This window comes from Pezoporus wallicus, unplaced genomic scaffold, assembly GCF_028554395.1.
Source record: "Pezoporus wallicus isolate ANWC-B61680 ecotype Strahan unplaced genomic scaffold, APGP_CSIRO_Pwel_v1 contig_8548, whole genome shotgun sequence".
Taxonomy (NCBI): Eukaryota; Metazoa; Chordata; class Aves; order Psittaciformes; family Psittacidae; genus Pezoporus; species Pezoporus wallicus.
The window spans coordinates 635,369-662,751 of record NW_026642624.1 but is presented as its reverse complement, the minus strand read 5'-3'; the positions used below and the strand labels follow the sequence as shown (position 1 = coordinate 662,751).

Below are 27,383 nucleotides of genomic sequence, written 5' to 3'. Positions count from 1 at the left end.
CCGGGGAATTTCCCAAGTTTTCCTCCATGTAGCTCCTAGGTGAGGCCGAGCAGGGCAATCCCACAGGGCTGGGATCATGGAATCATAGAATCATTTCAGTTGGAAAGGGCTTTTAGGATCAAGTCCAGCTGTTAACCTGGTACTGCTGAGTCCATCACTAACCCATGTCCCTCAGTGCCGCATCTACACATCTTTTAAATCCCTGCAGCGATGGTGACTCCAGCACTGCCCTGGGCAGCCTGTGCCAATGCTTGACAGCCCTTTCATTGGAGACATTTTTCCTCAGCTCCATCTAAACCTGCCCTGGTGCAGCTTGAGGCCGGTTCCTCTTGTCCCATCCTTTGTTCCTTGGGAGCAGAGCCCAGGCCCTCCTGGCTCCATCCTCCTCTCAGGCAGTTGGAGGGAGCCATCAGGTCCCCCCCGAGCCTTCTCTTCTCCAGACTGAACCCCCCAGGTCCCTCAGCCCTTCCCCATCACACTTGGGCTCCAGGCCCTGCACCAGCTCCATTCCCTTCTCTGGCCCCGCTCCAGTCTCTCTTGTAGTGAGGGGCCCAGAGCTGAGCACAGGATTCGAGGTTCAGCCTCACCAGTGCTCAGTGCAGGGGCACAACCACTGCCCCGGCCCTGCTGCCGCACTGATGCTGATCCAGGCCAGGATGCTGGGTGCTTCCAGGCTGCCTGGGCACAAGGGGCTCATGTTCAGCTCCATCAATCAGCACCCCCAGGTCCTTTCCCATGAGCAGTTTCCAACCGCTCTTCCCCAAGCTTGGAGCATCGCATGGGGTTGTTGTGGCCCAAGTGCAAGACCCAGCACTGAGCCTGATGCCTTAGATCCACTGATCAGATGCAGGATGGAGATGGGACACAGGGGCAGAGGTCCAGAGCCTCAGGAACTAACCTAGAGGTCCTGCAAAAGGAGTGGTTGTAGTTAAATGTCACCAGACAGCTGGTACCCAGCACTCAGGAGAAAGGGAAGTGATTTAGGCTTGGTCATTATCAGAACAACATGTGTGGAGGATGGGGCAATGAGAAGAGCAGCCGTTTTCTATTAGGATAAGAGTGGGTCAGGTGTAGTTAAAACTGGGTAAATGGAGCAGGAAATGTGGCTGTATATTATTCACCCAAGATATATTGCACACATTAGCTGTGTTTGATCGGGTTATCCGGAGACTCGGTGCTCCGAGTGGTGTTTTAGGGTGGCCAAATCCAGGCTTTGTACTCTATTAAAATAAATATATTGCTGGTGTTTAATAAAGTCACTGAGTTTAAACATAACCCAAAGTCATTGAGCCGTCTCCTCTGGAAGTCTGGGCTTGTAATGAATCCGTGCCCGCGATGGGCTTTTGAAGGTGGGAGGTGTGATGGTCATATTGTTTCTATAGCAAAATAATTTATGGATATTCATTTAATGATGTTACCGGCTTCCAAAGTGTTCCTGCTCCTGGCAGCTCTTATGGTTTCTATCCTGGCACAGAGGGGCTGGAGGCTTTGCTGCAAGCACTCGTGGGCTACCCTGGGCTGCGCCTGTGCTGGTGGAGCAAGGCTGGTGTGAAACGCAGCTGTGTAAACGGCACTGGCTTTGCAGAAGTAATGGGAAAAGAAGCTTTTCTCCGTTAAGAAGCCACATGCAGATGGCATTGCTGGCAACAGGCAAGTGGAAATGAGGGGTTTTTGGTGCTTGAAGCTTCTGAGGCTTAATGAAGAATTGTCTGTCTGCTTGAAAGCAGGAAAGTGAAGGAGCTCTAATTAACTTGCATTAGGTGATCTAAGGAATAATACCTTTTGTCTCAGCTGTATCCTATGCAGCATCTTTTATCTGCATTTACCTTTGATACTCTTTCACCCACCCCTTGGGGCATGAACAGGCACTTTGCTATGTCCCTGTGGCTCCGTCCTAACTTCTGGGATAAACAGATCTGATAAATATGAGTTCCTGGCATAGCAGCATCCCTCTTTCCTTTCAGTGATGGAGAGCTGAGGTCCAGGTCCCTTTGAAACACTGGGATCCACACAGCCAGGCTCACCCCACGGACACGCTGAGGATGAGCAAACCCCCCTGGGGACAAACCCTGCCCTGAGGCTCATCTCATCTAACTCTCTACATTTAGGCATCCCAGTGGGAAGCGGAACAAGTCTGTGCAGGGAGCCTCAGCCAAGTGTTGGACCCGTTCCTTCCCCACCTGAGACCTCCATAGAGGAGCCTCTGCTGCAGCTAGAGATGCTGCTTCACGATCAAACCCAAACCAAGTGTCACGGCTGCGGGGAGACTGCCCTGGCTCCCCCTTCCCTGCGGCCCCGGGGCCGTGCTCGGTGCCTCACCACAACCATCAGCCCATCTGCGGGCAGTAAATCCCGCGGCAGCATCCGGCGCTGACCGCGGCTTCATTCCCCCTTTGCCTCCAACAAAGCTCTATTGTTCCGGTGTGACCTGCGCTCAGGAGCCCCCTGAGCTCCGGCCATATATCTGCCCCTGCCAGAGCCTGGAGGGTGGCTGGGACCTCAAAGGGGTCAGAGAAAGGGAATGTCACGGCTGGATGACAATTACCCCTCCGGCTGGGAAAAGCCGGGGCCGAGGCTGCTCTGTGACCTGGAGCCTTTTAGAGGATCTAGGAGGGTCTCAGGGTAGTGAGGCGCTGTTTGTTCTGCTTCAGCGTGGCTTGGAATCACAGAGTGGATGGGTTGGAAAGGACCTTAAAGCCCATCCAGCTTCAACTGCTGCCACAGGCAGGGACACCTTCCACTGAAGCAGCTTGCTCCAAGCCCCTGTGTCCAACCTGGCCTTGAACACTGCCAGGGATGGGGCAGCTCTGGGCACCCTGTGCCCAGCAGATGCTAAATGGGGTTAAACCCCAAAGAAACAGAAACCACAAGTGTGCAAACTGCTGGGCTTGTGTTAAATGGGAGATGGGAAGTACTGGGTGGTATCAGGCAAAACAGAACAAGGTCATTTGTACCCAGGGCATCTCAGGAGGGGACAGCCGGGGACGTGTCACTGTCCTTGCCCAATGGGCTGGAGCAGAGGCAGCTCTTCCAGGGGGAAGCCTCCCTGTGCCTCCTCCTGATGCTCAACAGTGCTTTATGTGTTTAACCTGCCCCTGGAAAAAGCCCTCTCCTGGCCACAAGCAAACTCCATTCCCGGGAGCAAGCAGCAGCTCCCAGCCAGCCCCTTCCCGCAGGTCCAGCGGCAGCAAAGGCTGCTGGCTCCCATCAATGCACGCAGATGGAACCAGCAAGGGCAGAAGGTGCTCGTTTTGGGGGGAAGGATACTCTCACCCCGGCGGGATGCCTGTGTCCTGTGTGCGTTTATGAAACCCTTTCTGGTTAGGACTTGAAGGATGCTCATTGAAAATCAGGCTGCCATGGAAACCAAAGGTGTTTAGTCTTTTGGGAATGCTGTTGGACGGAGGGATGCAGGGAGAGGTGGGGGGGGGGGAGGGGGGGGGAGAAAAAGCCTCTGCAAATGAGGCATTTTAGCAAACCCCTCGATTCACCATCACTTGATACCTGTCTGCTGCTTGTGGCTGCTAATTGTGGAGAGAAGGGTTCAGCTCTTTACTGGATGCTTTTCCTTGCCCCAGGGGGCTCCTGGCCCTAAGTGCATCCCAGCGTGGATGTGGCACACGGATCCTCTGGAGGCAGGGATTCGCTGTAGCATCAGCACAGGATCCAGAAGGGGTCAGCAGCCGCGGAGCCCCGAGCATCCTTCTTGCCTTTGGCTCCAGATCCCTGACAGGACGCAGCAGGTCAGGGACCTTCAGCTGCTCCGGGACCCCTGGTCCCAGCAGGATGGGTCCCCTGCCCCATTCCTTGAGGATGAAGCCCCGGGATGCGCAAGCATGGAGAATGGGATTATTTCCCCTCTCCTCCCCTCTCTGCCCTGCACCATGCGCTGCAATGAACGGAGCACATCCGCGCTGTGACGGCGGCATTAACGAAGGGCAGGAGGTTATTACAATCCCCTCTTCTCTTCCTACACCTTGTCACTTCCAACGCTGTCCCTGCAGCAAACTCCCTCTCCATCCTCAGGCTCCTGCTGGGAGCCTGTAGCCATGGGCAGGAGCTGGGGGCTCCTCCGCATCCCTCACCATAAGCACTTACCAGCACGTGTTTAATTGGAGTAATTAAATGAGTTGCACTAGGCGGAAGGACTGGAGCAGGTCCCTCTTGCACGCACAATGCAGCTCTTGGTGCTACACCCTGCAACCCCTGGCTGCAGGCGCCGGTGCTGTTGGAGGTTGTCATTAACTCTAATTAATTACAAAGATACCCAGCGCTTTCCATCGGGCACCTTTTTAGCAGGGGCCGCTGCTGTGGGCAAAGCCAGGGAGCCGCGCCATGGCTCAGCCTGGGTTTGAAGGCAAAATGCAAAGAAATAGATGGAAAGAGCAGAGCAGCCCTCTCTCTCCCATCAAAATTCCCGAAATCAGCGCATCTCCATGGAAAACCTTGGATTTTTCCTGGTGCCATGGCAAATCCTCAGCAATGGCAGACGGGGCTTTCAGGTCGATTAACCCATGGTTGGGATTTCTCCTCCTGCAGCAGTTAATGCTCCGCCAGTGTTTTACCACCCTATCCAGCTCCGTAATTACAGTGAGTGCACGGAGCAATTAGCAGCTGCTTAAAGCCATTAGCAGCCCCGCCCCATGTAGCCCGTAGCTCATGGCCAGGGCCTGCAGCCCTGTGTGGGGTGAAAGAGCGCCAGGTACCGTCCTCCCGGTACCCGCGGTGGGCAGCACCCTCACTTCTTCCTGAGTTTAGATTTACATCTCGTTTTCCTCATTAAACATGCAGTAAAACGCTAGTGGTGCCCTTAGCAGGGATGCTGAGCATCCCCAGGAGCTGGGACCAAACCCTTCAGTGTGGACTCCCTGATTGATATCATCAGTGTCTGCCCACTAAGATGCAGGAAGCCGGGCAGGATGGATTTGTGCTGGGATTGCACAAACCTGCTTTCCCTTTCTTTTGATTTGTGCTTTATCTGGCTGCAAATATTTCATTTCTCTGGGATTTTGATGCTGCCTCTTGGGGTTGGCCAAACGCTCCGTTTTGTGATGGGGTTTGCGGTCAGGAATTCATCCTTGTTCAGTGCTGGAAGAAATCTAAAGCCCACGAGGGTCTGGGACTGTCTTAGAACATCCATTTTCAGAGGGAAAAGAGAAAACCTTGCCTGGGGTCTCATCCAGGAGGACAAGGGGACAGGGGTGAGGAGTGGAGGAGATACATGGGTGCGTATTGCACATCAACGTATCACACAGCAACATCTCAACACATTTTCATATCTGAAAAGGAAAACAAATGTTTTACATATATTTTTCTTGGAATTGCAGTTATTGCCTCCATGTGTCATGCAGATTCAGAGCTCAGTGGTTTAGGTTAAAGGGTTTATCAATGGCTGGACAGCCAGGAGCCATCCACCTCCAGCTCGGTGGCTCAGGCTAAAGGATGGAGATGAAGCTCCATAATGTGATCCTGGTGTAGGGGTGAGCACAAACACCTCAAATGCAAGGTTTCCATTCCAGATGGAAGCATTTCCATTCATTTTTTTTTTCACGTACCATAAGAGGACAGCAAAAAACACCCAAAATATTCCCCCCAAAGGTCATTTCTTTCAAGGTCTCCCCAAAAAGTGCAGGTTAAAAAAGGCCTGGGAGAAACTAGAGGCTGTTTACCAAATCTTGTAATATTCAATATCTCACACGCAGGGACTTTTGTGCTCTTTGCCTTCCTTTGATGAAAGGATTTAGGAGCTTTAATGGTGGCACATCCTGACCTGTGTGGCTCCACATCCAGGGTGTCCACAGTGGCCTGTCTGTCCCTGGGCAGAGCCCTGTGTCCCCAGCAGTGATGACCCCTCTTCATTATATGTGAATAGCTAGGAAGATGCTTTTGTCCTTTTTTCTCATCCTTTTATAAGCATAGAAAAGAAGATGAAGCTGCTGTGAAAACCACACAGTGTTTTCAGTGGGGCTGAATGACCCTGTTGGGGCTCTGCTGGTCCATGGGGTGTCCATGGGAGAAGCTGGGGCTGCTTTCCCAACCCCAAATCTTAAATCACCCATGTATTTATCACTCAGAGCACTCTAAACCAGCGTGTGGCAACTGTAAAGACTTTTAATCATCTAAAGGATTCTGTTCTCTTTGGGAAGTGCATTGCTCTCTGTGTGACTTATTCCTCTCTAGAGCGATGTACGTGGGGGTTTACAGGCACATGTGCCCTTGTTTCTGCTTGTGGTTAGTTGATAATGCAAAACCATCTGGGCTGTCGTGTTCTTTCCCATGTATCCCTGTGGTACAGGACACAAAATAACGTGAGGGTTAAGAGGAATACAATAATGTGGAGGATGGTATTGTTCGTGCTGGGTGAAACCCTGTGAACACAGCAATTGGCATCATTTCCCTTGCAAATTGAGCAGGGAAGCAAAATACCATTTATGAAACTGTAATTTATTCTCTGGGAATCAGGCACTTACAGCGTTGTCTTGTCGCAGGTGAAGTTACAGAACGGGAGGAAATAGATGAATGATGAACGTGACAGCATCCCAGGGTAAAGCATCACAGCGGCAGCCTTGGGAAGCTCCTGAGCTCCCTGCACAGACTGAGTCTACGTTGTGTTCTCCTTAGGACATTAAACCTTCGGGCTGGCTGCAGCCAAACAGGCAGCAGCAAGGTCCAGGGAGGTCCATTGCCTCCATCCTGCTGCATCTCCTGCTGGGGAGCCCTTCAGAAGCCAAATAGCAAAGTCTGGCTCATTACTTTCCCCTGCTTGCAATTAGGCCCTTCCTTAACGATCCTCTTTCTTGCAGATGTGTATATTCTTCTGGTTTGGTCCTGTGCAACTAAAACCAGGCAATGTGGACAAGCAAAGTCACCCCTCCAGTGGGAAAACCACCACTGCATCAAACCCCATCATCAGCTGCTCCACAGACACTGCAGGAGATGCTCCATGACCTGATTCCTTGAAGGCTTCTTTTTTTTTGTCTTGGATTTTACTCCCCATCGCTCTTAGCTCTTTTTCTTCTGGCCAGGAGGTGACTCTCCAACAGGGGCATCCCTTGGTAGCCAGCAGTGGGTGTGGAGTCATTGCAATGGGGATGGGAAGAAAATGAACATAACGTGCACAAGATGGGGACACAGCGCACTGAAGTCAAGGGGAGATTAGGAGGCCTGGCCTTATCTTCTGGCATGGGGCAGTTTGTGGACCTCTTAGAGCTGTGCATCCTGGCTTGTGGTCGTGCTCTGAACACGTTTGATGTGTTTCTTAAAGGAAATATCAGAAAATCCCTGACTGGTTTGGGTAGGAAAGGACCTCAACATCACCCAGTTCCAACCCCTGCCACGAGCAGGGACACCTTCCACTAGAGCAGCTTGCTCCAAGCCCCATCCAACCTGGTCCTGTGATTTCTGCACCAGAACCTCTCCAGGTTTCACCCAAGCCCTGGATCCCGCCTCTTGCCTTGGGAACGGGGCCCTGGCAGGGAAGGGAGGAAATTCCTGATCTTCCAAACAAAGTTTCAGATAAAGAAATTACTTAAGCAAAGGCCTTAAATGCATTATTGCTGGTGGTGACTGTGTTGTGCCCGGTACCCGACACCCCCCAATGGGATGAGGGTTGTCTCAAGGGCTGTCTCCAGGAGCATCTGGGGTTGATACCATCAAGCACAGCAGGGTGCTGTGAGCTGAGGTGTGCTTTTGCACGCTGCTAAATCCCAATCCCTGCAATGAGCTCCTTGGGGCAGGAGGGGGAATTGCCACGATTGGTGCCGGGGCATCGCTCGTCTCCCTGCGGCGCTTGCCGAAGGTGATGGTAAAAGGGGGTTCGTGACCCAAAGAGCTATTGCCGGCGGTAATAGTGTGTCACGTATTAAAGGAGCATGTTTGAAACCACATTAGATTATTAAAATTCATAGGAGTGATTTATAGGGGTTTTTAAAAACAGCAGCTCGCCAATATAAATTGGCTTAGGAAAGTCAACTGTAATCCACCCAGGTCCAAATAATGACATTTCCTCCAATACATCCAAAAAGCTGAAAAGCAGAAAATAATACCCAGGCTCCAGAGATAAGGCGAGGACCCAAGGGAAAGAGGACTCTGAAATATTCATGCAATCATAGATTGGATGGTGGAAACGGCCGTTCCCAGCGGCTGTGTTTAGGGACTGATGAATTTAGTTACTGTACCTTTGTATTTATCGCTCAATAAACAAGACAAGCTCCTTTACGACGCTCAGCAAGACTAATTTAGCTATTTTAGCACTAAGGAAATGGCTTTCCTGGGCAAGATGAGGGTTTGATGGCTCTCGATGAAATCAGGAGGCTTCTCGTTTAGCCAAAGCAGTGGCTCTGATGGTGCTGTGAGTAACAGGCTGGAGACCCGGATTTAAGGATTAAACACCCCTGGTCCAGACCTGCAGTGGATTGGGGTGCCAGGACCCAGGCTTTGGGATACTGCAGCCTCTCGGGGCTGCCTGCAGGGATGAAGATGTTCCAGCTCTTGATTTTTAAGGATTATTTTCCGAGGCAGAAACGGTCCCTATAAAGGTTTTACAGCAGCGGCACCGGGATTAAACCTGGCTTCGTAAATGTGTCAGCACACGAAACGGGGATGCCCGGGTGGCGTTAGTGCTAAATGACCTTTCAGATAGTTAGGGCTTTATGGGATATTATAAATCCTCCCTGTGTTGGCAGGGTTATAACCAGGACATTAGCAGAAACATCTTCTCCAAGGCGTGAACCCAGCGTTTGGAGCTGGAAATGCCCAACTCAATTTTGTCTTAGTTATTTCTGGAGCTGAAGATGCTGATGATGAGCTGAGGATCTGAGCTGCTTCCAGCAGCAATTGGAACGTGCACGCTCAAAAGGAGGTTTCTTTTCTTAAAGATGGGGTTTGAACACTCAGGTGGGGGGGGGTTGAGCCCACTTGTATTTCCAGCAGCCAAAATCAAAGCGATACAAACGTGTTACTTGGGGGGGTTTACTTCCTTAGTTTCTAAGAGTTCAGATTAATATTGTCAAGCTTTTTGTTTTTATTGCCATGAAGGCAGGGAAAGTCCTTTTTAATGAAAGCCACAAGCTTTAGACAATACCTCGACTCCGCAGCTGCTATCTGAAGCACCATATTCCACTGAACTTACATGAAAATCCCCTGAGTGAGCCGCTCTGATCTGTTTCTTCACCTCTTGTGTTGCCACTGGGAAATAAACCCAGTTTTTATGCTTGTATTTATTATGAAGGATATATTTAGACAATCTGTGCTGCAGTTTAGCAGTTTCTAAAGCTTCAGGGTGTTGTTTGAAGCCACTCTTCCCTCACCTGCTTATTGAAACCCTCTTTAGAGAGTGCTGCTGGGCTCGGGCTCACTCATTTATCCCCCGCAGCCCTTCGCTGTGACTGTCCTTTGGCATCGAGAGCAGCAGCAGAGGAGAGGACGGGGCTGCTCCTCCGGACAGCTCATCAATAAATGGTGTTTCCCCTGTCCCAGGGCTGTTGGGGCTGGGCTCTCCTTTGCCACGGACACCAGGGAGATGCCTATAGGGATGCTGGGGAGGGACTCTTCATTAGGGACTGTGGTGACAGGACAAGGGTATCGGGTTAAAACTTAAACAGGGGAAGTTTAGATTGGATATAAGGAGGAAATTCTTTCCTGTTAGGGTGGTGAGGCACTGGAATGGGTTGCCCAGGGAGGTTGTGAATGCTCCATCCCTGGCAGTGTTCAAGGCCAGGTTGGACAGAGCCTTGTTTGGCGTGGTTTAGTGTGAGATGTCCCTGCCCATGGCAGGGGGGGTGGAACTGGAGGATCTTAAGGTCCTTTCCAACCCTAACTATTCTATGGTTCTATGGTTCTACTTTGCCAGCAGCTGATTGCCTCTGCATCCCACCTGGCATCAAACCCCTTTGTGTGTTTAGGTGAGCTTCAAGGTGGGAATGCCCATCCCACCTCAGCCATTGCAGACCAGGTTGCAGCTGGGCTGGAAAGGGCCCAAGCAGGGCTTTAAACTGGGGCTTCTGCAAAGAGCCAGCAGGTAAAGTGGTGCTCCACTGGCAGCAGTGGGAAGAGCTGAAAGGAGCAATAGCTGAGAGTAGGATTAACTGGAAACTGATTGCACTTCCAAGCATGAGGCATCATAGCGGGACCTTGGAGGGCTCTATCCTGCCTCTGCCGATGGCTTGGCCTGAGGTTTGTGAGCAAAGCAGCAAAATAAACCCCCTTCAGCCCTTGACAACTGCATTTAGAAGCTGCTCTTTAAGAGGAACCAGATTCCCAACCCTCCGCGTGACGGGCACGTGCTGCGGCACGAAGAAAGCACCACTCAGGCCGACTCACTCGAGCTCCTTTATTCTAGCTTTATTTCTCTTGTACAAGTAGCCACAGGCTAAAACCTAAACAGAGCAAACTACGAAAAGAAAAACAAGAAAAAGAAAGGGTTTTGTTTTATTATTTTCCTTTTATACAGAGCTAACAATCATGGGATCAGTGGGATTTCAACATCGAGACAGTTCAAAGGAAGGAAGGTAGAAAATAAACAGTAGAAAAGTGCTTTGCAATTTGGGTTTTTAATAGTACTCTTAACTGCTGATTCCCGAAGAGGGCTGGGACAAAGGCTTAGCACCATCTTTATTATCACTTTATTACAGATGTAAAGATACTGCAAGTTCAAACGAAGGGAACGCGATCAAGATAAAAATCCCTCTTTGCTTTGTAAGTAAGACCCTGATCCAAAGCCCCGTGAAATCAGGCTTTTCCCTGACTTGTTGGGCTTTGCACCGGCCTCATCCCTTCTTGTTACACGATGCTGAGGCTCAGACTCTGCTCCCGGAGGCAACCTGGAGCCATTTCATTGATTTCCAGCATTATGGGGGGTTCTGGAGCAGTGGCCCTGCACCAGGAGCTGGTGCTCACATGGAACCACTTCCCTGCCCAAAGCCCCAGCCCTGTAGCCTTAAATTACAGGTTTAAACTAACACCTTCCTTTTCCTTTCCCTTTTAATTTGGCGGGCAAGGGAAGTAAATGAGCAGGCATCACGTTGCTAGACGGGATCTTTAATCCCCCTCCACTGGCGCAGCATGGGGAGGGATAGGTTTCCAAACACTGTTTGCACAGATGCAGTAGTTCCCTCCGTGTCACTGCCATTTGTTTTCATAAGCTTTTCATTTCCTTTGTTTTAAGCGACCCTCCCAGACTTCAGCGCTGTCAGTCAGCTCAGAAAGGGCTCAGGCACTGCACTGATCCCCCCTTGGATGCTATGGGATGGTTATCCTGGAGGTACAGCCTCACAGGCAGCAAAAACCTTCCCTTCACCCTCCAGAAGCAGCAACACTCCTATTGCCAACTCAAAATGTACAGTCCCTTGGTATAATTTTGGGTGGAAGCTGTACAGATTCCCAAACTGGTCCAGCACTTCAACACATCAGCACTTTACAAAACAAGGAAGAGGAGAGATAACGGCAGACAAATAAATACCTGAATCCAACGGCATGAAAATACCCTGTCACAGCATCAAACTATTCCCTGGTCAACTAAAGATAATGTGGATACTATCCCTGAGGTAGCAGCCATCTCTGGTAAACTTGAGAGCTCCAAGAATAGGATGTGCCCATTATGGGTTACCAAAAAGAAAATAAAATAATAAAGAAATCAGCTTTTTGGATGCTTTGTTCCTTGGTGTAATTTCAGCTGGAATTTTCTGCTATGAGCCAGGAAAGTGAGAGGGTTTGTTTGGATCTGCCCAGAAAAGGCAGCAAGTTGATTTAGTGGAATTATTTGCTTGGAAAAATAGTAGAGGATGAGATTTCTACCCCAAACACAGGCAGTTGCCAGTGGCTCGCACTGATCCAACATCTGCCTGTTACCCAGCGGTTTTATCTCCAGATAAAACTCAATTCCTCCCATTAAGAAAAAGGGAAAATACAAAGGAAAAAGAAATAAGGAATCTGGCAAGTTGTTGCTTGAATGTTTGAGGTGACAGCTTGGCTGGTTCAGCCCTCTGTCCTGGTACATAAAATGATGCCCAAAGCCCTTTGCTCCACGGATGCAGCAAAGCTTTGCCTCGAGGCTCAGGAAGCCAGTGGCACAGGACAGCAGCAATGCTCCTGTTCAACCAACAGCCCGGCCAGATCCCAAAGGTGACTCCTTTGAAGAAGCCTCTGATTCCATGAAAACGGGTACGTGCTCATGGAAGACCTGGGAAGGATGTTTTTAACACCTATGAAATAACATCCAAACCCCCAGCAGCACATGGGGACCTGCAGCCCTGCATCTATCCAAGAACAACGTGTCTACCCAAGTACAGCTGTTTACCCAAGTACAACATGTCCACTCAAGTACATGTGTACCCAAGTACAACATATCCACCCAAGCACAACATATCCACCCATGTACAACTGTGTCTTAAGCACACAGTAACAATCCTGTGGTTTCTCCCAAACACAGGGCAGCAGTTTGGCTGAACCAAGGACAGACTTGAAGCTGAAACCAAACAGAAGCTCTCTTTGTTCTCTTTCCCTTCTTGTTTTACAGGGTAAAGGCCAGACGTATTCCAGGTGGTGTTTTCCCAAGGTTTTGGTTGGCACAGCTTTGCCTCCGGCCTGGCTCAGGCATTGATGAATGGCAAGAGGTGCTGTTACGTGTTGCTTGCCAGCTAAGTGGCAGCCAGAGGTAATCACAGCATAAAGCCAGAACGCGCCATTTTTGAGGGGATTTTGCCCAGTTTTGTGGACTTGGGAGGCTTGGAAAACCCATGGAAGACCACATCCTCCTGCTGGATCTCCAGACTTCAAGCCTCATCCCTTCAGGGGCTGACCTGCCACAACCATCAGCATTAGGTCCCAATGGTACGGATTGACGAGCGGAAAAGAAACCCCAAAAAAGAGGAAAAGCTAAACATCTAAAAAATAGTCTTTAAAGATTTACATCCATCTTCCACCGTCTCAAACCAACACATAATCTGCACTGGTTTAAGCCATCACATTTCTGCATAATTAAACCGAAAGGAAAAAGCTCTATTCTTGACATACTATTGTCTTCCAACTAGTCAAATGGCACAGCATTTCCCTTTAATAAAAGGAAGTAGTGACAAATACTTGTTACTATTACAATATCACAATAATATGATATTAAATTAATAGCATGTTCACAGCTCCAGGAAGTCTGAGCTGAAAGCTAGTCTAAATTCTGTGTTCACTTTGGCAACAGGACTTCTTCAACGTGAACGTCGGCGATACACACACAAAGTAAAACAACATAAAGAAAAGCTGGGCTGGAGCGGGACGGCAGGAGGAGATTGGGTTTTCTTTGATATGAGGTGATAACTCGAGCTGTTTGGCATCTCCTCCTCCCTTCTGCCCTTTCCAAGTCCCGTCATCCTCCAGTTCCCACCATGGGATGGGCTGTGCTATTGGTCTCGCACGGTGCCACCAGTGCTGTCCCTCTGTGGTCTCTTCCCACCACATCTCCAGGTCCAGCATCATGCGGAAAGGAGCATCTCCCCACAGTAGGGGTGAGCAGGAATCGGTCTAACGTCCATTTCACCTCTTTGGTGGGGTAGGGAGAGGCTATTTGGGGGTTTAATGTATAAATTTAACCCTTCAACATTTATTCTGACCTGCATGATGTCTACAGGAGAAGGAATTTTGATGGCAGAGGGCTACGAACACCAAGCCTCAAGAGTTTCTTGCTCCTGAGGTCAATGCCATTAACATCTGCTTGGGCCAAGCTGGGTGATTTGATCTGGAAGGACAGAGTGCTGCTCACAGCTAACCCAGCCCAGCACCAGGACACAGCACGGGGGAAGAGATGTTTGCCTTATGGTCCTCTATAATGTATTATTTACACAGTTATCAGTAGCATCCCATTGCCAAGTGGGAAGGAGATGAGGGATGTTTCTGACACAAGGGACTCTCCCATGGGTACCATTTAAAAAAATACAATTATTACTGTTCTTCTAAACTTAAACTCATTTTCTTTCCTGATTCCTTTCACTTGTCCTTGCAAATAGGGTGACATTTGATTTGCCACCACCTATGCAAAGAGCTCAAACCTTCACATTCACCCGGTTTTAACCAACCCACGCAGTGGGGAAAGAGCTGCCCTAGGTCCCTGTCCCCTGTGCGTGCCCCCATCACGTCCCACGGATGACACCAGGCTCACAAGGCTGCACCATGCCAGGACAAGCCCAAAACCACCATGGCAGGGTCGTGGTTGGTCCCTGGAGGTGGTGGGGGTCACACACAAACCCTCTCTTTGGTGTTGGGAGCTCCTCTGCCCACCCTGGGCATGGGGAAGGGGTGGCTGTTGGCAGCTCCAAGCATCCAGAATGCCTCCTGGCCACAGCCCTCCCAAGGAAACGAGCCATTTTTGGCTCTGTTCATCCTCTGGATGATCTCCTGCTAGCTGGAAATACACTGGAGGAGCTGGGAGCAGCTCAGTACCATCTCAAGGGGTTTTGGAAGAGCTGTATCAGTTTCCTCATAGATGCTCTTGAAGGGACAAAACAGTGACGTCCAGGTTCACAGCTCCCAAGGGTGTCTTATGCTGCTTGTGCTGGCACATGCCATAAATCATCCTGCTGGGAATCAGCCTTGGAGAGCAGCATGCTCATGGGCCAAGAGGGTGCCCTGGCCCCAGCACTGGTATCTGAGCACCCTGCACGCCCCACTCCATCCCAAATACACCCAGGATGGGTCGAGGCAGCCACCACCAGCACCCAAATGAGGCCTGCAAAGCAACGGTGCTGGTGAGCCAGGGGGCATCGAGCCACGTTGTCTGTGATGGCCCCAACAATCTTTAAAGTAACAAAACCATGGTACAAATCTCCACCACACAACATCACACCAGAGCCCCGCTACACGCCCTAAAAGTAAAGCTCATAACACTAGAGAAGCATCTTGCTTCGTGTGGGGCTGGGTGGGAGAGGCAGGAATTGGGGGAGAGGAGAGGATGCGCACACACACACACACACACACACACACACGTTTCTATCACGCTTGAGGTAGAACATTGCTTTCAAAGGTTTGGAAGTGCTTTACATGGGAACAACGACAAGAACAGCACCGAGGTGGCAGGTACAGAGCGCGACTGCTGAGGTAGGACCAAGCTTGTACTGACCAAGTGCTACACTACTTGTTTTCTGAACACGAAGGAAGACGCAGGTATCTCTGCTTCCCAGAAGACATTCATTCCGGTTGAGGTAGGTTTTGAGTTCACTCGGGTTGTCTGTCCAAGTCTTTCAGTAGCCCTCAGGCAGGCATCCTTTGACACACACACACTCTTTTTTTTTTTTCTTTTTTTTTCCATATTATTTAGAGTCCATCAGCAAAAAAAGTATCCTGAGAAATAGAGAAAGTGTACAAAACCATCGAATCCATGGAGAGACAGCCTTCCCGAGCCTCGAGGTTTGGAGTCAAGTCAGAAGGATTTCTCCGAATCCAGTCTTCTGGAAATAAAAAATAGATCCAAAAAGTAATCCTAAAGCTGCTGATCAGGAAAAAGTCTGGGATGCCAAGAGGAGGCTCCATTGTATCCCCGGTCTGTCAGAGATGGGAGACTTTGCCAAACTCTGCCAAGGAGTCTTTTACTTAGCAGCTGCAGGGAAAACCCATCGTGACCATGCTCGGTAAAGCCATCGTCGGCAGGAACACACCGAGAGGTCAGAAAGATCAACTTCACAGAGTTTCCAAAAGGCTGGCTACGTATATATATATTTATATATATATATATAAAAATAAAGCAAAACAAAAAAATAACAATCAGACCGTAGAAATCTTCAATTGACCTGAGATTGACAACTCGTTGTAAAGACATCACATTGGTTTCTGGTAACTCCCATGAGAGGGTTTGAGTCTTGGCAGTTCTATCCTTCATGGGCAGGACGATGGTCGGGAGCTGGAGCAGCAGGATTGCCCTGGGGGTCTGGCTGCTCCTCGATGATGCTGAACTCATCCAGAGGGAGCGTGGTTATCTGGGTTTCATCATGGGGGGCTGCTGGAGATGACTGGAGAGAGAGAAGGGACAATGCAGTGACGGGTGGCAGGTCACCAATGCCCTTAGACACGCAGCCGTCCGATCCCGCTGGACTTACCGTTGTCCCCTTCTCCTGCTGCTCCTGGGATGGGGATGCTGGGAATAACCTCTCCAGCTCATTCATATCCGACTGCTTTCCATTCAAGTCCCGGTCGTCCCTGTCCCTGCGAGCGGCCCCATTCAGGGCGAGTCCTGAGGTGCTCCGCTGGCTCCTGGGGATCTGTGGTGTCGAGAGCTGCTCCTGCACGTTTTTGCACATCAGCAGCCTAAAAAGTAGAGATGGAGCCTGAGGGGGAGCAAAGTGGCGCCTCTCCCTCCCCATCTTTCTTCCCCCAAGCCCAAGTCTGCTTTATCCCTGTGCTATGCTCCTTCACTCCTGAAATCCCTCCCATAAAGTCACATTCCCTTCGCCATTAAAGTGCTTCTGCTTCACGGGAGGGGGTCAAGGCTTGCCAGAGCAGAAACAGTGACACTCCTGGGAAGCACCAGATCCCTCAGCTGGGGACTGTGCTCATTTGGTATGTTCAGTGAAGCCTGCTGGATCTGTGTGCCTGGGAGGGAGGCAGGAGAAGCACTCAGCATTCATGGGAGCTGGGATGTGCATCCTAAACTGTGCATGTGAAACAGCCCATCATCGCATCAGGGGTGTGAGACCCCCATGGGGATACCCACAAGGCATTAAGGAACCCATCACCCCTCGTGAGCAGTGACACAAGGAGCCCCTACCTTCCTCTGTACCCAAACATGAGGAAGAGGATGCAGAATATGATGCATGTGACACCGATGTGGATCCCAATGATGATGCCGGTTGTGGAGGTTTTATTGTTCTGCTCATCCTTCATGCAGTCACACGGGGGATTCAGCACTGCCAAAAGAAAGGGGGAGAAAGGGGATCAGTGTTGCTATTTTCCTATTGCTCCTCCAGCTTTTGGGGAGCCCACATAAAGCCTGGGCAGTGCGGAGAGCAGTGTAGGGGGAGGAGGAGAGCAGGGTGGGTATCCCATGCAGGGCACTGCCTCACAAAGCAGCTCCCTTGCTCCTGACACCCCAGGAAGTCAGTCACAGCAGGCATAGGACTGGAAGGTCCATAGAGAGCCAGCCCATTACCCAGGCTGCTGTTATCAGATACAACTAATGAACAAAAAAGACTCTGATGTTAACCTCTGCAAACCCTGCGTCCGGGGTGGGAGGTGAGAGGCTGCCACCACGCCAGAGCAGGCTGATACCCGATGGAAAGCACCGGGTAGGCAGATCCCAACAAGATTAGTATTTGCTCCAGCACAGACAGAGGAGTAATAACTGCCTCTTGAAGATATTCCCACTGGAAGGCTTAAAAGGCTTCCAAGTGCAGCAGGATGTTTTTTACACATAGATGAATATGAAAGGTGTGATCAGTTAGAGGCTCCCTCTGGAGATTTCCCCTTTTCTGCCACATAATGCAGTGCTCATGCTCTACAGCCCTTCTCCTTTCCAAAGCTGCCCGTTCTCCCTTCCTGGTGCCAGTGAAGGTCAAAATCTCCAGGACAGCTCCAAGAGATGCCCTGCGCCCCACATCTTACCCGAGGGTGGGCTCTTAGCACATGCATGGAGGTGTGCTCATGTTCATGGCCTCACCTCTAGCTCGAGCTTAGGGGACAAAACTGGCGGTTACAGGTTCATTTGGTCTTCTCCCCCTTAGCAAAAAAGTCATCAGGTTGGACCAACGGGGATGGGGCAAACCATGGGGCACAAAAGCCACCTCAATCGGCACCAGGCAGTCCCAGCCCAGCAGCGTTTTGCTTATTTGTGATGTTGAAAATAAAGGAGTGGCCAAGATGTCCCATCTCACCTGTCCTCTCCACAGTTTCCCTCAAGGACACGAAGCGGACAGTTGAATTTCCATCTCCGTGCTGGTTATAGGCAAGGAGCTTGACTTCATACACCACCGAGGCATCTGTTCGAAGGAGACACAAGAAGAGCATTTCAGGTGTAATCATTAGTGGTATCTCCCCATGTGATGCTTCTCCAGGAATATCTCTAGGATGCTTCTTTAGGAATCCTATCAAATACCTACAGGGGCCTACAAAAAGTCTGGAGAGGGACTTTTTACAAGGGCCTATAGTGACATGTCAAGAGGAAACGGCTTTACACTGGCAGAGGGGAGATCGAGAGTCTTTATTATGAGGGTGCTGAGGTGCTGGCACAGGGTGGCTGCCCCATCCCTGGCAGTGTTCAAGGCCAGGTTGGACACAGGGGCTTGGAGCAAGCTGCTCCAGTGGAAGGTGTCCCTGCCCATAGCAGGGGTTGGAACTTGATGAGTTTTAAGGTCCCTTCCAACCCAAACCGGTCTGGGATTCTCAGGTGCTGCAAACACCCCTGTTACTGGGAAAGCACCCCAAAACCCTGGGGGAGAGCTGCAGCATCTCTCATTTAGTGGCAGCACAACACATCTGAGCTCTCTTCTGCCAACCCTCGGGTCAGGAGGGGACACGGACCAAGCTGTCACCGTACTCACCCAGGTGGGTAATGTTGTATGCTGTTACGTTGCTGGGCAGTAGCACCGGACCTGTGTACTGGGAGAGGTGGACCTTGCGGTAATACAGCTTGAAGCCTTCATGCTGGCCCAGTTTGATGGAGGGCTCCCACGTCGCCTGGACGGCAGTGCTGTTAATGACTTTAATAAAGAGGGACGGCATGGCTGGGACTGAAAGAGAGAGAAAGACGGTGGGTTGCATGGGCTTTCATCATCTGCATGCTGAGAAAGCCCCCAGCAGCCTTTCCCCGCGGCCACTGCACCAAGGAATGTGCTAGGTGAGACTGGGAAACATCAGATCAGAGCAGGTCCTGGTTTAACAGCTTTGAATCTCTTCAGGGAGCTGTATGAGTTGCCAAGGGTTTCCTCTGCTCGGTTCAGCAAGCAGAGAGGCTACTTTTACACTCTGGTTGCAATCTGATGCTCAGCCCTGTCGGGTCAGGGCAGGAATGCAGGACTTTGGCAATGCATTCCCAAATTCCACTTTTCTGCCCTGGCCCTCAGGCTAGTGAGGACCTTTCAGAGTGATTAATCCCTCAGGGAGGAAGGAACCAGAGGGGATGGAGCTGGAGACATCCGTCTTAAGGGCGTGCTAGGTACCTGCACTGGCTTGCATGGTGCACGGGAGCTCGCTCTCCTGTCAGCTTTAGGAAGGTTTGTGATTCTGTGCTGGGGAGTCAGGAGAGAGCCAGGGGATGGTCATGAACAGCCCTAAATAGCTTTGCAGCCTGAGATCCCTGCACAGCTGTGGCTGGTTCCTTTTGGAAGGCAGGCACTTACCTGGCTTTAGGGGCGCACAGGGGTTTAGCTGGGAAGATGTCCCTGCTGCTGCCCGGTGTCACTGAGGCCTGAGTCCACCAGGATGCCTTTTGCTCCAGTCAGTGCCCCAAAACCCTGCCCCATCAGACTGGGCTGAGAGCCCAAGATTTGCAAACCAAAGCCAATTTTCTTGTGATGCAGATCTCTGAGTTTTCCAAAGCTGGTTCTGCACCAAACCCTGCCCTGGAGCCCTGTGCGGCACTGGGACACACAGGACCACGCTCCCCTCAAACCTCTCCCTTCCCCTCTCCCTCCCTGTCTCACACACGGATCACACCAAGGCAGAGATGGGTCTCAGCAGGACATTTCCACAAAACACCCACACCAAATGCTCCCATCGGCCTCTGGCACCATCCAGAAGGTGCAAAGCACCAGGCGCTGCAGGCTCTGCCCTGCCCAGGGCTCTGGCACCAGGAAGGAGAAGGGATTTTGGGCACTGCTGTACCAGACAGCGAGCTCAACTACACCCTGCAGCAAAATCATCCAGCAGAACAGCCCTGCTCCTCCAGCAGCCTCCAGGCTTTGAGGTAGAGCTATTTTTCCAATCCCACCTGATTGCAAGCTCATAAGTTTCCAAATATAAGGATTGCTGGGCTTGTGTCAGATTGATGCTGGGTTTTGGCTTGTTTTTTCCCAAAGGAGGAATAGTGCAAACCTGGCCTTTGGCAGAGAGTTCAGCACAGCCACTTTGTGAGCCGTGGTGAAGAGCAGATGAAATGTGACCGTGTCAGTCTAAGACTGATGAGAGCTAAAAAGGGCATTTCCTCAATGCAACAGTAAAAGTAAAACCACACAGCACAAGGGTTTGGCTTTTCCCAGGCACTGAGAGCTCAAGCTCTCCCACAGTTAGGGGATGGAAAGACATCACTCCTGGTGAGCAGGAGGATGTGGGCAGCTCTGCCTCTTCCCAAAGCGATGCTCTCCTTCAGGTTGCAGGGGCATTGCCTGATGTCCTCCAAACAAGCATGGGGAGAGGACCAAGCTCCTGCTGACTGATGAGCATCTTCATACGGATTCAGGAGGAAAGGCTCAAGAGCAGGTGTCCTGGATCAGGTTAATGAGATCCCATTGCCTGAGTGCTGCCAATGGGAAAAAAATGGGGGGACAAAAGGATTTCTTTCTTGCTAGGATTCATTCTGATGTGCATTTCATTGGTGGGAGGCTGTACTTTGAAATTCCTGGGTGCAAACCAGTAAATTCTATTCATACCAGAATGTTCTATTATTCCCAATACTACATAGTTTTGCAATGCAATTAAATACTCTTTTCTTCTAATTCTCCCGATTCCTTCTAGGGCAGAATTAGGAGTTGTCTGGATCCCCCTCTGAGAAGCTGGACCCTTGCTTCAGACATCCTTTTCCAAAGCACAGGTGAAAATGCCACAGAAAGGGAATTCACATTATCCCATGGACAAAGAAACACTGATGTGGGCCATCCCGATTTGTGAAGAGTTGGCTTTATTTTATGGTTGCAGAGCCTTACATTTCATAAAAACCACAAGAATCTCTCTCCTTCAAAGTATGGAATATATAGTATTTATTCAAACTGTGATTATATATATGTATAATATTGACTATAGGTATGCACTCGCAGAATGCATGTGCTCTTTATGAAGTGATTACACAAAGAAGTGTATACAGATGGAGTATATCTGTGTGTGTATAAATATACGCACACACAGCAGTGTAGAGGTGCTTCACAGAAGTATATATAAGACATAATATGGATCTACTATAAGAGAGGCATCTCCCTCATGCTAAGGGCTGGGATACTCGTTTTCCTCTTCCGTGCTGTTTGGAATTTTCCCCAGGTCATTTCAACTTTCTTCTTGAAGGCGTCTTTAGCCGAAGATGACTAAAGGAACAGTCTTCACCCTAGAGAAATGTCAAAAAGTCCTGGAGAAAACCCTAAAAAGCATTAAAAGACAAGAGCAAGGAGTGTGTGCTGCTTAATGAAGCGGAGAGGGTTTGAGATTCAAAATACCACAGCAGAAATGGCATAAAGGAGAACGATAGGGAGGAGCTGGAAGGACCTTCCTAGTGAGAGAGGTTTATGGAGGACAAGGTTCAGCTAGCTAGTTTCCCTACAGCACCTTCCCTTCTCCTTTCCATCACTGGCACAAAGGAAGCAGCATGGTGTTTCTAGAAAGCATTGGCGGCTTCAGCCAAGCGCACTCTCAGCATAGTCCTAGCCGTGAAAAGCTGACCTCCCCGAGTCAAAAGCAGCCCTGCTCCTCAGTGCCTTCACCATATTCCTGCTCCAGACAACACCAGTGTAACAGACCAGCCCCCAGCTGGCAGTGTCCCTGCTGGCCACTCTGACAAGCACTTTCCCCACCAGGCAGGACACGGCAGCGTGGTGACACAGGAGATCCTGCCAGCTCAGGGCTTTACGCACATCTCTGTGGACATCTCAGAGATGGGATGGCAACACTGAGACATGGCGTGTCAGGGAAATCCCATCCCTTTCCAAGGCTGTTAGACAGGTCCAGGGGCTCCCCAAGCCCCGGGGAATCACAGCTCTCCAGTGCACTTCGGGGAGGTGCAGGGTGAAGAAGAGGCAAGTCTGACAAAAGCCACTGGATCCTAGCTCTCTGACCTGCTCCCTCCTCTCTGAGCAGAAGGCAACAGGTACCCAATGAAGGAAAGCGAAAAAATCAAGCCAGAACCAGGCTTTTGAATCCCTTTTTATCTTCCTACAAGGCAAATGCAAGCTGGCATTGAATGATCTTAACCAAGCCAGCTTGTCCATCCTGACCATATTGCTGAAGCTTTGTTACACAGGACAAGGGTAGCAGAGCAGGACAGTGCTGCCTTGAAACTTCAGAAAGCCAGGAAATTTATGATCCCATTATCAGATACCTAACTATCCCTGTCAAGATTGAAGGTAGTAATGACAAAAAGTCCTCTCTCACTTGACCCAGGCTTCTGCAGAACCACCAAGCTCTCTGAAGCATGGCTGCCTTGTAGCTCCAGCAGCTGAACTCAGAGCATCGGGTCAAGGAGTTTCAAGTTTTGCCTTGGTCCATCCTTCTGCCTCTAAATTGGCAGGAAAAACAAACTTCAAGGGTGACTGATTCCTTGTGGAGAACCAGGGAAAATAAACTTGCAGGGAACAACCCAGTAGGGCGAGGATTTATTGGTGGTGTACCTCACATGCTAGTAGTAAATGTAGTAAACATCTGCAAGGGCTGACAACGGAATGAGAACTGCATCTCCCACTCTTTCATGTGATCCAAAGTAACATCCTCACACCCAAGGCCCCCTCTGCTGCAAATTCATAACTACTGAGCGTTTGCGAGAATGACGCGATGCTCCTAAGGAATCAGTTTCCTTATGTGAGACAAACCAGGATGCAGAGGTGCTGGAGAGGTACATGAGTCTCCAGGAAAATGTTCCTAAAATGCCAGCTGACAGATCACACCGGGACTGTGGTTTCTGTCTGGTGTCCATGTGCAGGAGTCCTGCACCAGAGCACCCGCTTTCTTGCAGGGGAAGCTAACTGGAAGCCATGTCTGGGAGGCCAAGGCAAGGAAAAAGCCTTGGAGATCACCCTAACTTCCCACTGCAATGGAAGGCAGCTCCAAGACAAGGACTTGTAGGTCAGGACAGCTCACCTCTGGTGTGATCCCTCCCAGGTAGAGCAGAAAAACTCTCAAATTTAAAGAACTGTGGCACTTTTCAAGTAAGGGCTGCGAGTACCGGAGCTGCTGGAGGATGCTGAGATGCTGCTTGAGCAGGAAATCTGCATTTAGCAAGCAGTTGAGGAAAAGCCCAGAGCAGCTGCAATGCACAAGACCAGCCAGGCTTGCACTCACCCCCTGCTACAACATCAGCAGTGAGAGGCAACACGATCAGTCGACCCCAGTGTAATGATACAAGTGAGCTTTCCACAATACCCCGAGTACGAGGAGGAGCAGGAACACGGAGCAGCCACACCACAGGCTATGTGCCAAAGCTCTCTGGGGTGACTGCTGCTGCTGCTATGCACAGCGACTTTCAGCATCTGATGGTCCAAGCGCAAAGCGTTCCTTACCTTCTCCCAGCGTGCTCACCACTGTGACTTCTGAGGCTTTGCTGGCACCCCGGGAGGTGTAAGCCTTTATATAAAAGCTATAGCTGGTCGAGGGCTCTAAATCAGTCACTAGCTGCTGGAAGGTGCTCTTGCTAACAGCCTCTTGATACTCCATCTCTACAGGATCTGAAGTGCAAAGAAAGAGAGGACAGAGCAGCATTAGGCTTTGCAAGAGGTAAAGAGGCTAAACAGATGTTGGAAGCAGCAGTTTTGGTCCCTAAGGTGGTTATGTATCTGCCCATGTAATTTTATGCTTACACTTCAATGCACTTCACCAGAGACTTAAGTGGGCAGCAAGATTTGACTGTGTGGCCTCATCCTTCCCAGCCTTTTGGTATGTACAGCAGCATTACTGCCTTGTCAATGTCTTACAGAAACAGGCAGGTGATGGAGAACACGGTGGCAGCACTGTCTACAGCAGTGCAGGTCTGCTTTACCCAGAGGACGCTCTGGGCAGTGGGTAGAGCACTGTACCTGCGGCTTTCCGAATGTGCAGCACGTAGCCGATGATCTCCTTGGTGTTCTGCAGAGGTTCTGTCCAGGACACCTGGATGGTGGTGGCAGAGACGGTCTCAGCCTTCACGCTCTGCGGAGGCCCCGGCAGCCCATCTGCCCACAGCACCGTGAGGCGAGCGCTGGCTTGCGTGGAGCCGGCGCTGTTCTCGGCGATGCACTGGTAGATGGCTTCATCCGCCTGGTTGATCCCATAGATGGAGAGAGTGCTGCGTGGGGACACGAGAGGGAAAGCATCTCACTGGGTGCACTGCAGCGGGCATCCCTCCCCTTCAGCCACGCCATGGCCACCCACGCTGGCTCTGATAGCAGGGCATCCCACACGCCTCTGTTTCCACAGAAAGCACAGGGAGTGGATGCATCATTCCCTAGATCCCATGATGGGAAAGACTGTCTCAACTTCAAGAGGCTGTGGTTAAAGTACAGCCAGAAAGGGACACGGGGTGGGATGGGGAATGGCAGGATCCAAATTCAGGAAGATCCCAGCCACACTTTAGAGATAAATCTGCGGCAACTGCATCCATTTACCCAAACCAGCTTTAACTGGCTTGGTTCCAGTACACACCAGTGATGCCCACCCAGGCACCACACACGGTTGCTAAGCCAAGTCCAATCAAACGCAGCCAAAAAGCCCTCTGGTGATGCTCTAATTGCATTATATCACATTAGAGCAGTCTTAGGGTAACAGTAGGATTAGCTGATTTATCCAGCAGGGTTACAGCCGCAACTCCTGCTCCTGCATTTCCAGCAACACCATCACCACAAGCCAAAGAGCCAAAGCTTACAAGCAAGTCACAGGTTTTGTCTGCAAAACCTCAGGGCAGCAAACAGGATGGCTCTTCCAGCCTGCTTTTGGAGGCTCCACATCAGGCTTAGATGCTGGTTTCAGCCTCCAAGATAAAGACAGGCACTGGCTACTCTGGTGGAAAACATCCCTAAAGGAGGGGGGAAACCCAGCCACGTACCAGCTTCCTGAACGAGTGCATTCCTGAGCCCAGTGCCCATCTCTCCACCACCTCAGAAGGGGGGTTTAGTGGCTTGATGGGCCCAGGGACAACCAGAGTTCTTGTACATGTGGCCCCACGAACCACAGGCCCTTTCTGCACTGCATGACCCTCCAGCAATGGTTGTGTACAACCGGAGCAAGCTCAGGGCCATCCCAAGTGTTGTGCTTCCCCATACCTTTCAAACAACACCAGCAAATATTGACTCAGCAATAACTGTGCAACCCATCAGCTCTGTCTTGGCATGCAGCATGCAAACCAGCTTGTATGAACAACGTTTGTTCACAATCAGGGACCCACCAGTACAAGCCCTGCTCTCACGAGGGTTTGTGCCCTTCCTCAGGAACCAAGCCAGGAACAACGTGATTCAGTTTGTGACTATCCAGCAGACACAAGCACACATGAATAAACACCCAGCGTGTCTCCCTTCCAAGACACGGGGCGGGGAGCCTCACCAAGCTGTGCCCAGCTCTGAGCTGGGTATGGAAAGGCAGCCTCTGATGTTGGAGATGTTTCTACCAACCCCGAGGCAGCTGCTCAGGTTATGATAAAATATGCTTATTATGCCTTAAATACTGGTAGGATGTTCCACAAACAGGGCACCCTGGGGAGAACTTCTAAAGTAAAGGTCCAGTAGGGACCACCTAAACCCAGTGAGAGCTCTGACACCACTATAAATAGCAGTGTAATTATATTCATTATTGCAAATGGTGGGGATTGACTAGTCCTAGAGATAGGCTGTAGGCGATACCCCAACAGCAATGCATAGCACAGCGCTTGCCAATGCCTCTGCTTCCACTTTAGAGCATCACCCATTTATGCACCACTCTGGATTGATCCCTATTTCTACTTCCAGTCCTGTCCAGTTCATTTGAACTGTGGCTTGCTTCTGGCTTGGCAGGAATGTTTGGCAGACCATGACGCCTTCAAGCTTCAGCATCATCATGTTGGCTTACGATGCCAAAGCTCGCACGAGCTTTGTGCTTGCTACTTTTGCTGTGAGAAATGACCTGAACCTAACCTAATCCACATCCACTGCTTGCTTATAGGGAGAACGAAACTCTTTTCTTCTCCTGCAGTGAATTCCAGGAGGATCTGGGACTTGACTGCACATGGGTAAATCCCAAGCTCCCCTGCTGATGCGAGGGGCACTTCACGCCTTTTTAGGAGTCACAATCAAAGCTGCCTTTTATGTAAATGAAAACTTGTACATGTTAAAAGGAAACGATAAATAACCTGCCACTGCCTGCCTGTGTGTCAGAACGAATGCTGCTTCTAATGGCAGCAAAATATTGGTCTTCCTGTATTAAAATTTATTATTGCTGTTGATTTAACATTCATATTCCTGTCTTGCGAATTATCGGGGCCATGGTGTGTGAGCAAATGTTTAACAGTCATCTATTTATGTCCTGTGCCTTTGTTTCCTTGGAAACATTGTAAATGGAATATCAAATGTGATGGTTTCAGCTGATATGGAGATTTCAGAGAATCAGCCCTAAGCTCCCCTCATAGCCATGGGCTCAATGTATCTGATTAAATGGAAGGAGAAAGGTAGAGGTGGGAGGGGGGCGCAGGGAGGAAGGACCCGATGTGTGGCTCAGCTGTGTCAACAAGGGCTGATTCCTGCGAGGACAGATGGCAGGAGGCAGGATTACGCCATCCCAAAGCTGCACTTGCAGCTCTGCACAAAGCAGATGTGTGGAAGGAGCAGCAGCGCTTCCTTCTGCCCCGTCAATGCAGGGATTATTTCCACGTGGCCGCTGTGCATCTGGGCACCCTGAGCAGCCAGGCCGGGCTGGCACACAAGTCAAGAGCAGCTTTCCAAGCACAAAGCAGCTCAGGAACAACAAGGAGTATTGAGGCTCCATTGCTTCCAAGCGTATTTATATGCTTTACAAAGAGAGAGGAAAATATGGGGAGAAGGGAAGAGGGGAGCCTGGCTGGAAAGCAGTGCAAGGAGTCTGATGGCAACAGCATGATGCTGGGGTCAAAGGGGAGTCCTGGCAGGATTGTGGGGTGAGCAAAGCTCCTCTCATGGAACACAGATGATGTGCTGGATACCAGCAGTCCTGGAGCAGGACAGCACTCGGCCACTGGGAGCTAGAGCTGGGCAGAACCTCAGCCATCTCAATTGCCCCCCTGCAGAGGTCCCAGGGTGACCGATAACACTGTCATGGACAGTGAGTCAGGAGATAGTAAGAAATAAAACACATCCCCACAAAGAGGCCGTGGCAGGAAGCTGGGAACTTGCCTTGGGCTTTGAGAAGTTGATTTTCATGGAGATTTACACGGCTGTGTTTGGCTGTACTGTGCAAGAAGAGCCTCAGCCACCCACCACCTGGGGCCCATGTTACTTGGAATGATGTGCAGGCAATGGGGGCCATGCATTTTGGCTATGCCTGGATGAGTCAGAAAAACCAAGTGTGGAGAAGTTGGTGAGCAGAAT

The 27,383-nt window shown here is 50.5% G+C and overlaps 2 protein-coding genes across 2 annotated transcripts in view; one reads left to right on the top strand and one right to left on the bottom strand.

Annotated features, from left to right (window-relative positions):
- The window catches only part of LOC130610885 (gonadotropin-releasing hormone II receptor-like), a 37,878-nt gene extending 31,007 nt beyond the window's left edge, over positions 1-6,871 (top strand). Inside the window, exon 5 of the transcript XR_008975114.1 lies at positions 6,804-6,871. The gene's annotated coding sequence lies outside the window, so the exon portion shown is untranslated. The remainder of the gene's footprint in view (positions 1-6,803) is intronic.
- Positions 6,872-15,806: 8,935 nt separating this feature from the next.
- IGDCC3 (immunoglobulin superfamily DCC subclass member 3) overlaps positions 15,807-27,383 on the bottom strand; it is a 95,925-nt gene continuing 84,348 nt past the window's right edge. Inside the window, exons 8-14 of the mRNA XM_057431053.1 lie at positions 23,895-24,142; positions 23,382-23,546; positions 18,510-18,698; positions 17,844-17,948; positions 16,742-16,880; positions 16,074-16,281; positions 15,807-15,986 (exon numbers count right to left, since the gene is read on the bottom strand). Of these exons, the coding sequence (XP_057287036.1) occupies positions 15,846-15,986; positions 16,074-16,281; positions 16,742-16,880; positions 17,844-17,948; positions 18,510-18,698; positions 23,382-23,546; positions 23,895-24,142 (1,195 nt within the window). The 3' untranslated portion in view covers positions 15,807-15,845. The remainder of the gene's footprint in view (positions 15,987-16,073; positions 16,282-16,741; positions 16,881-17,843; positions 17,949-18,509; positions 18,699-23,381; positions 23,547-23,894; positions 24,143-27,383) is intronic.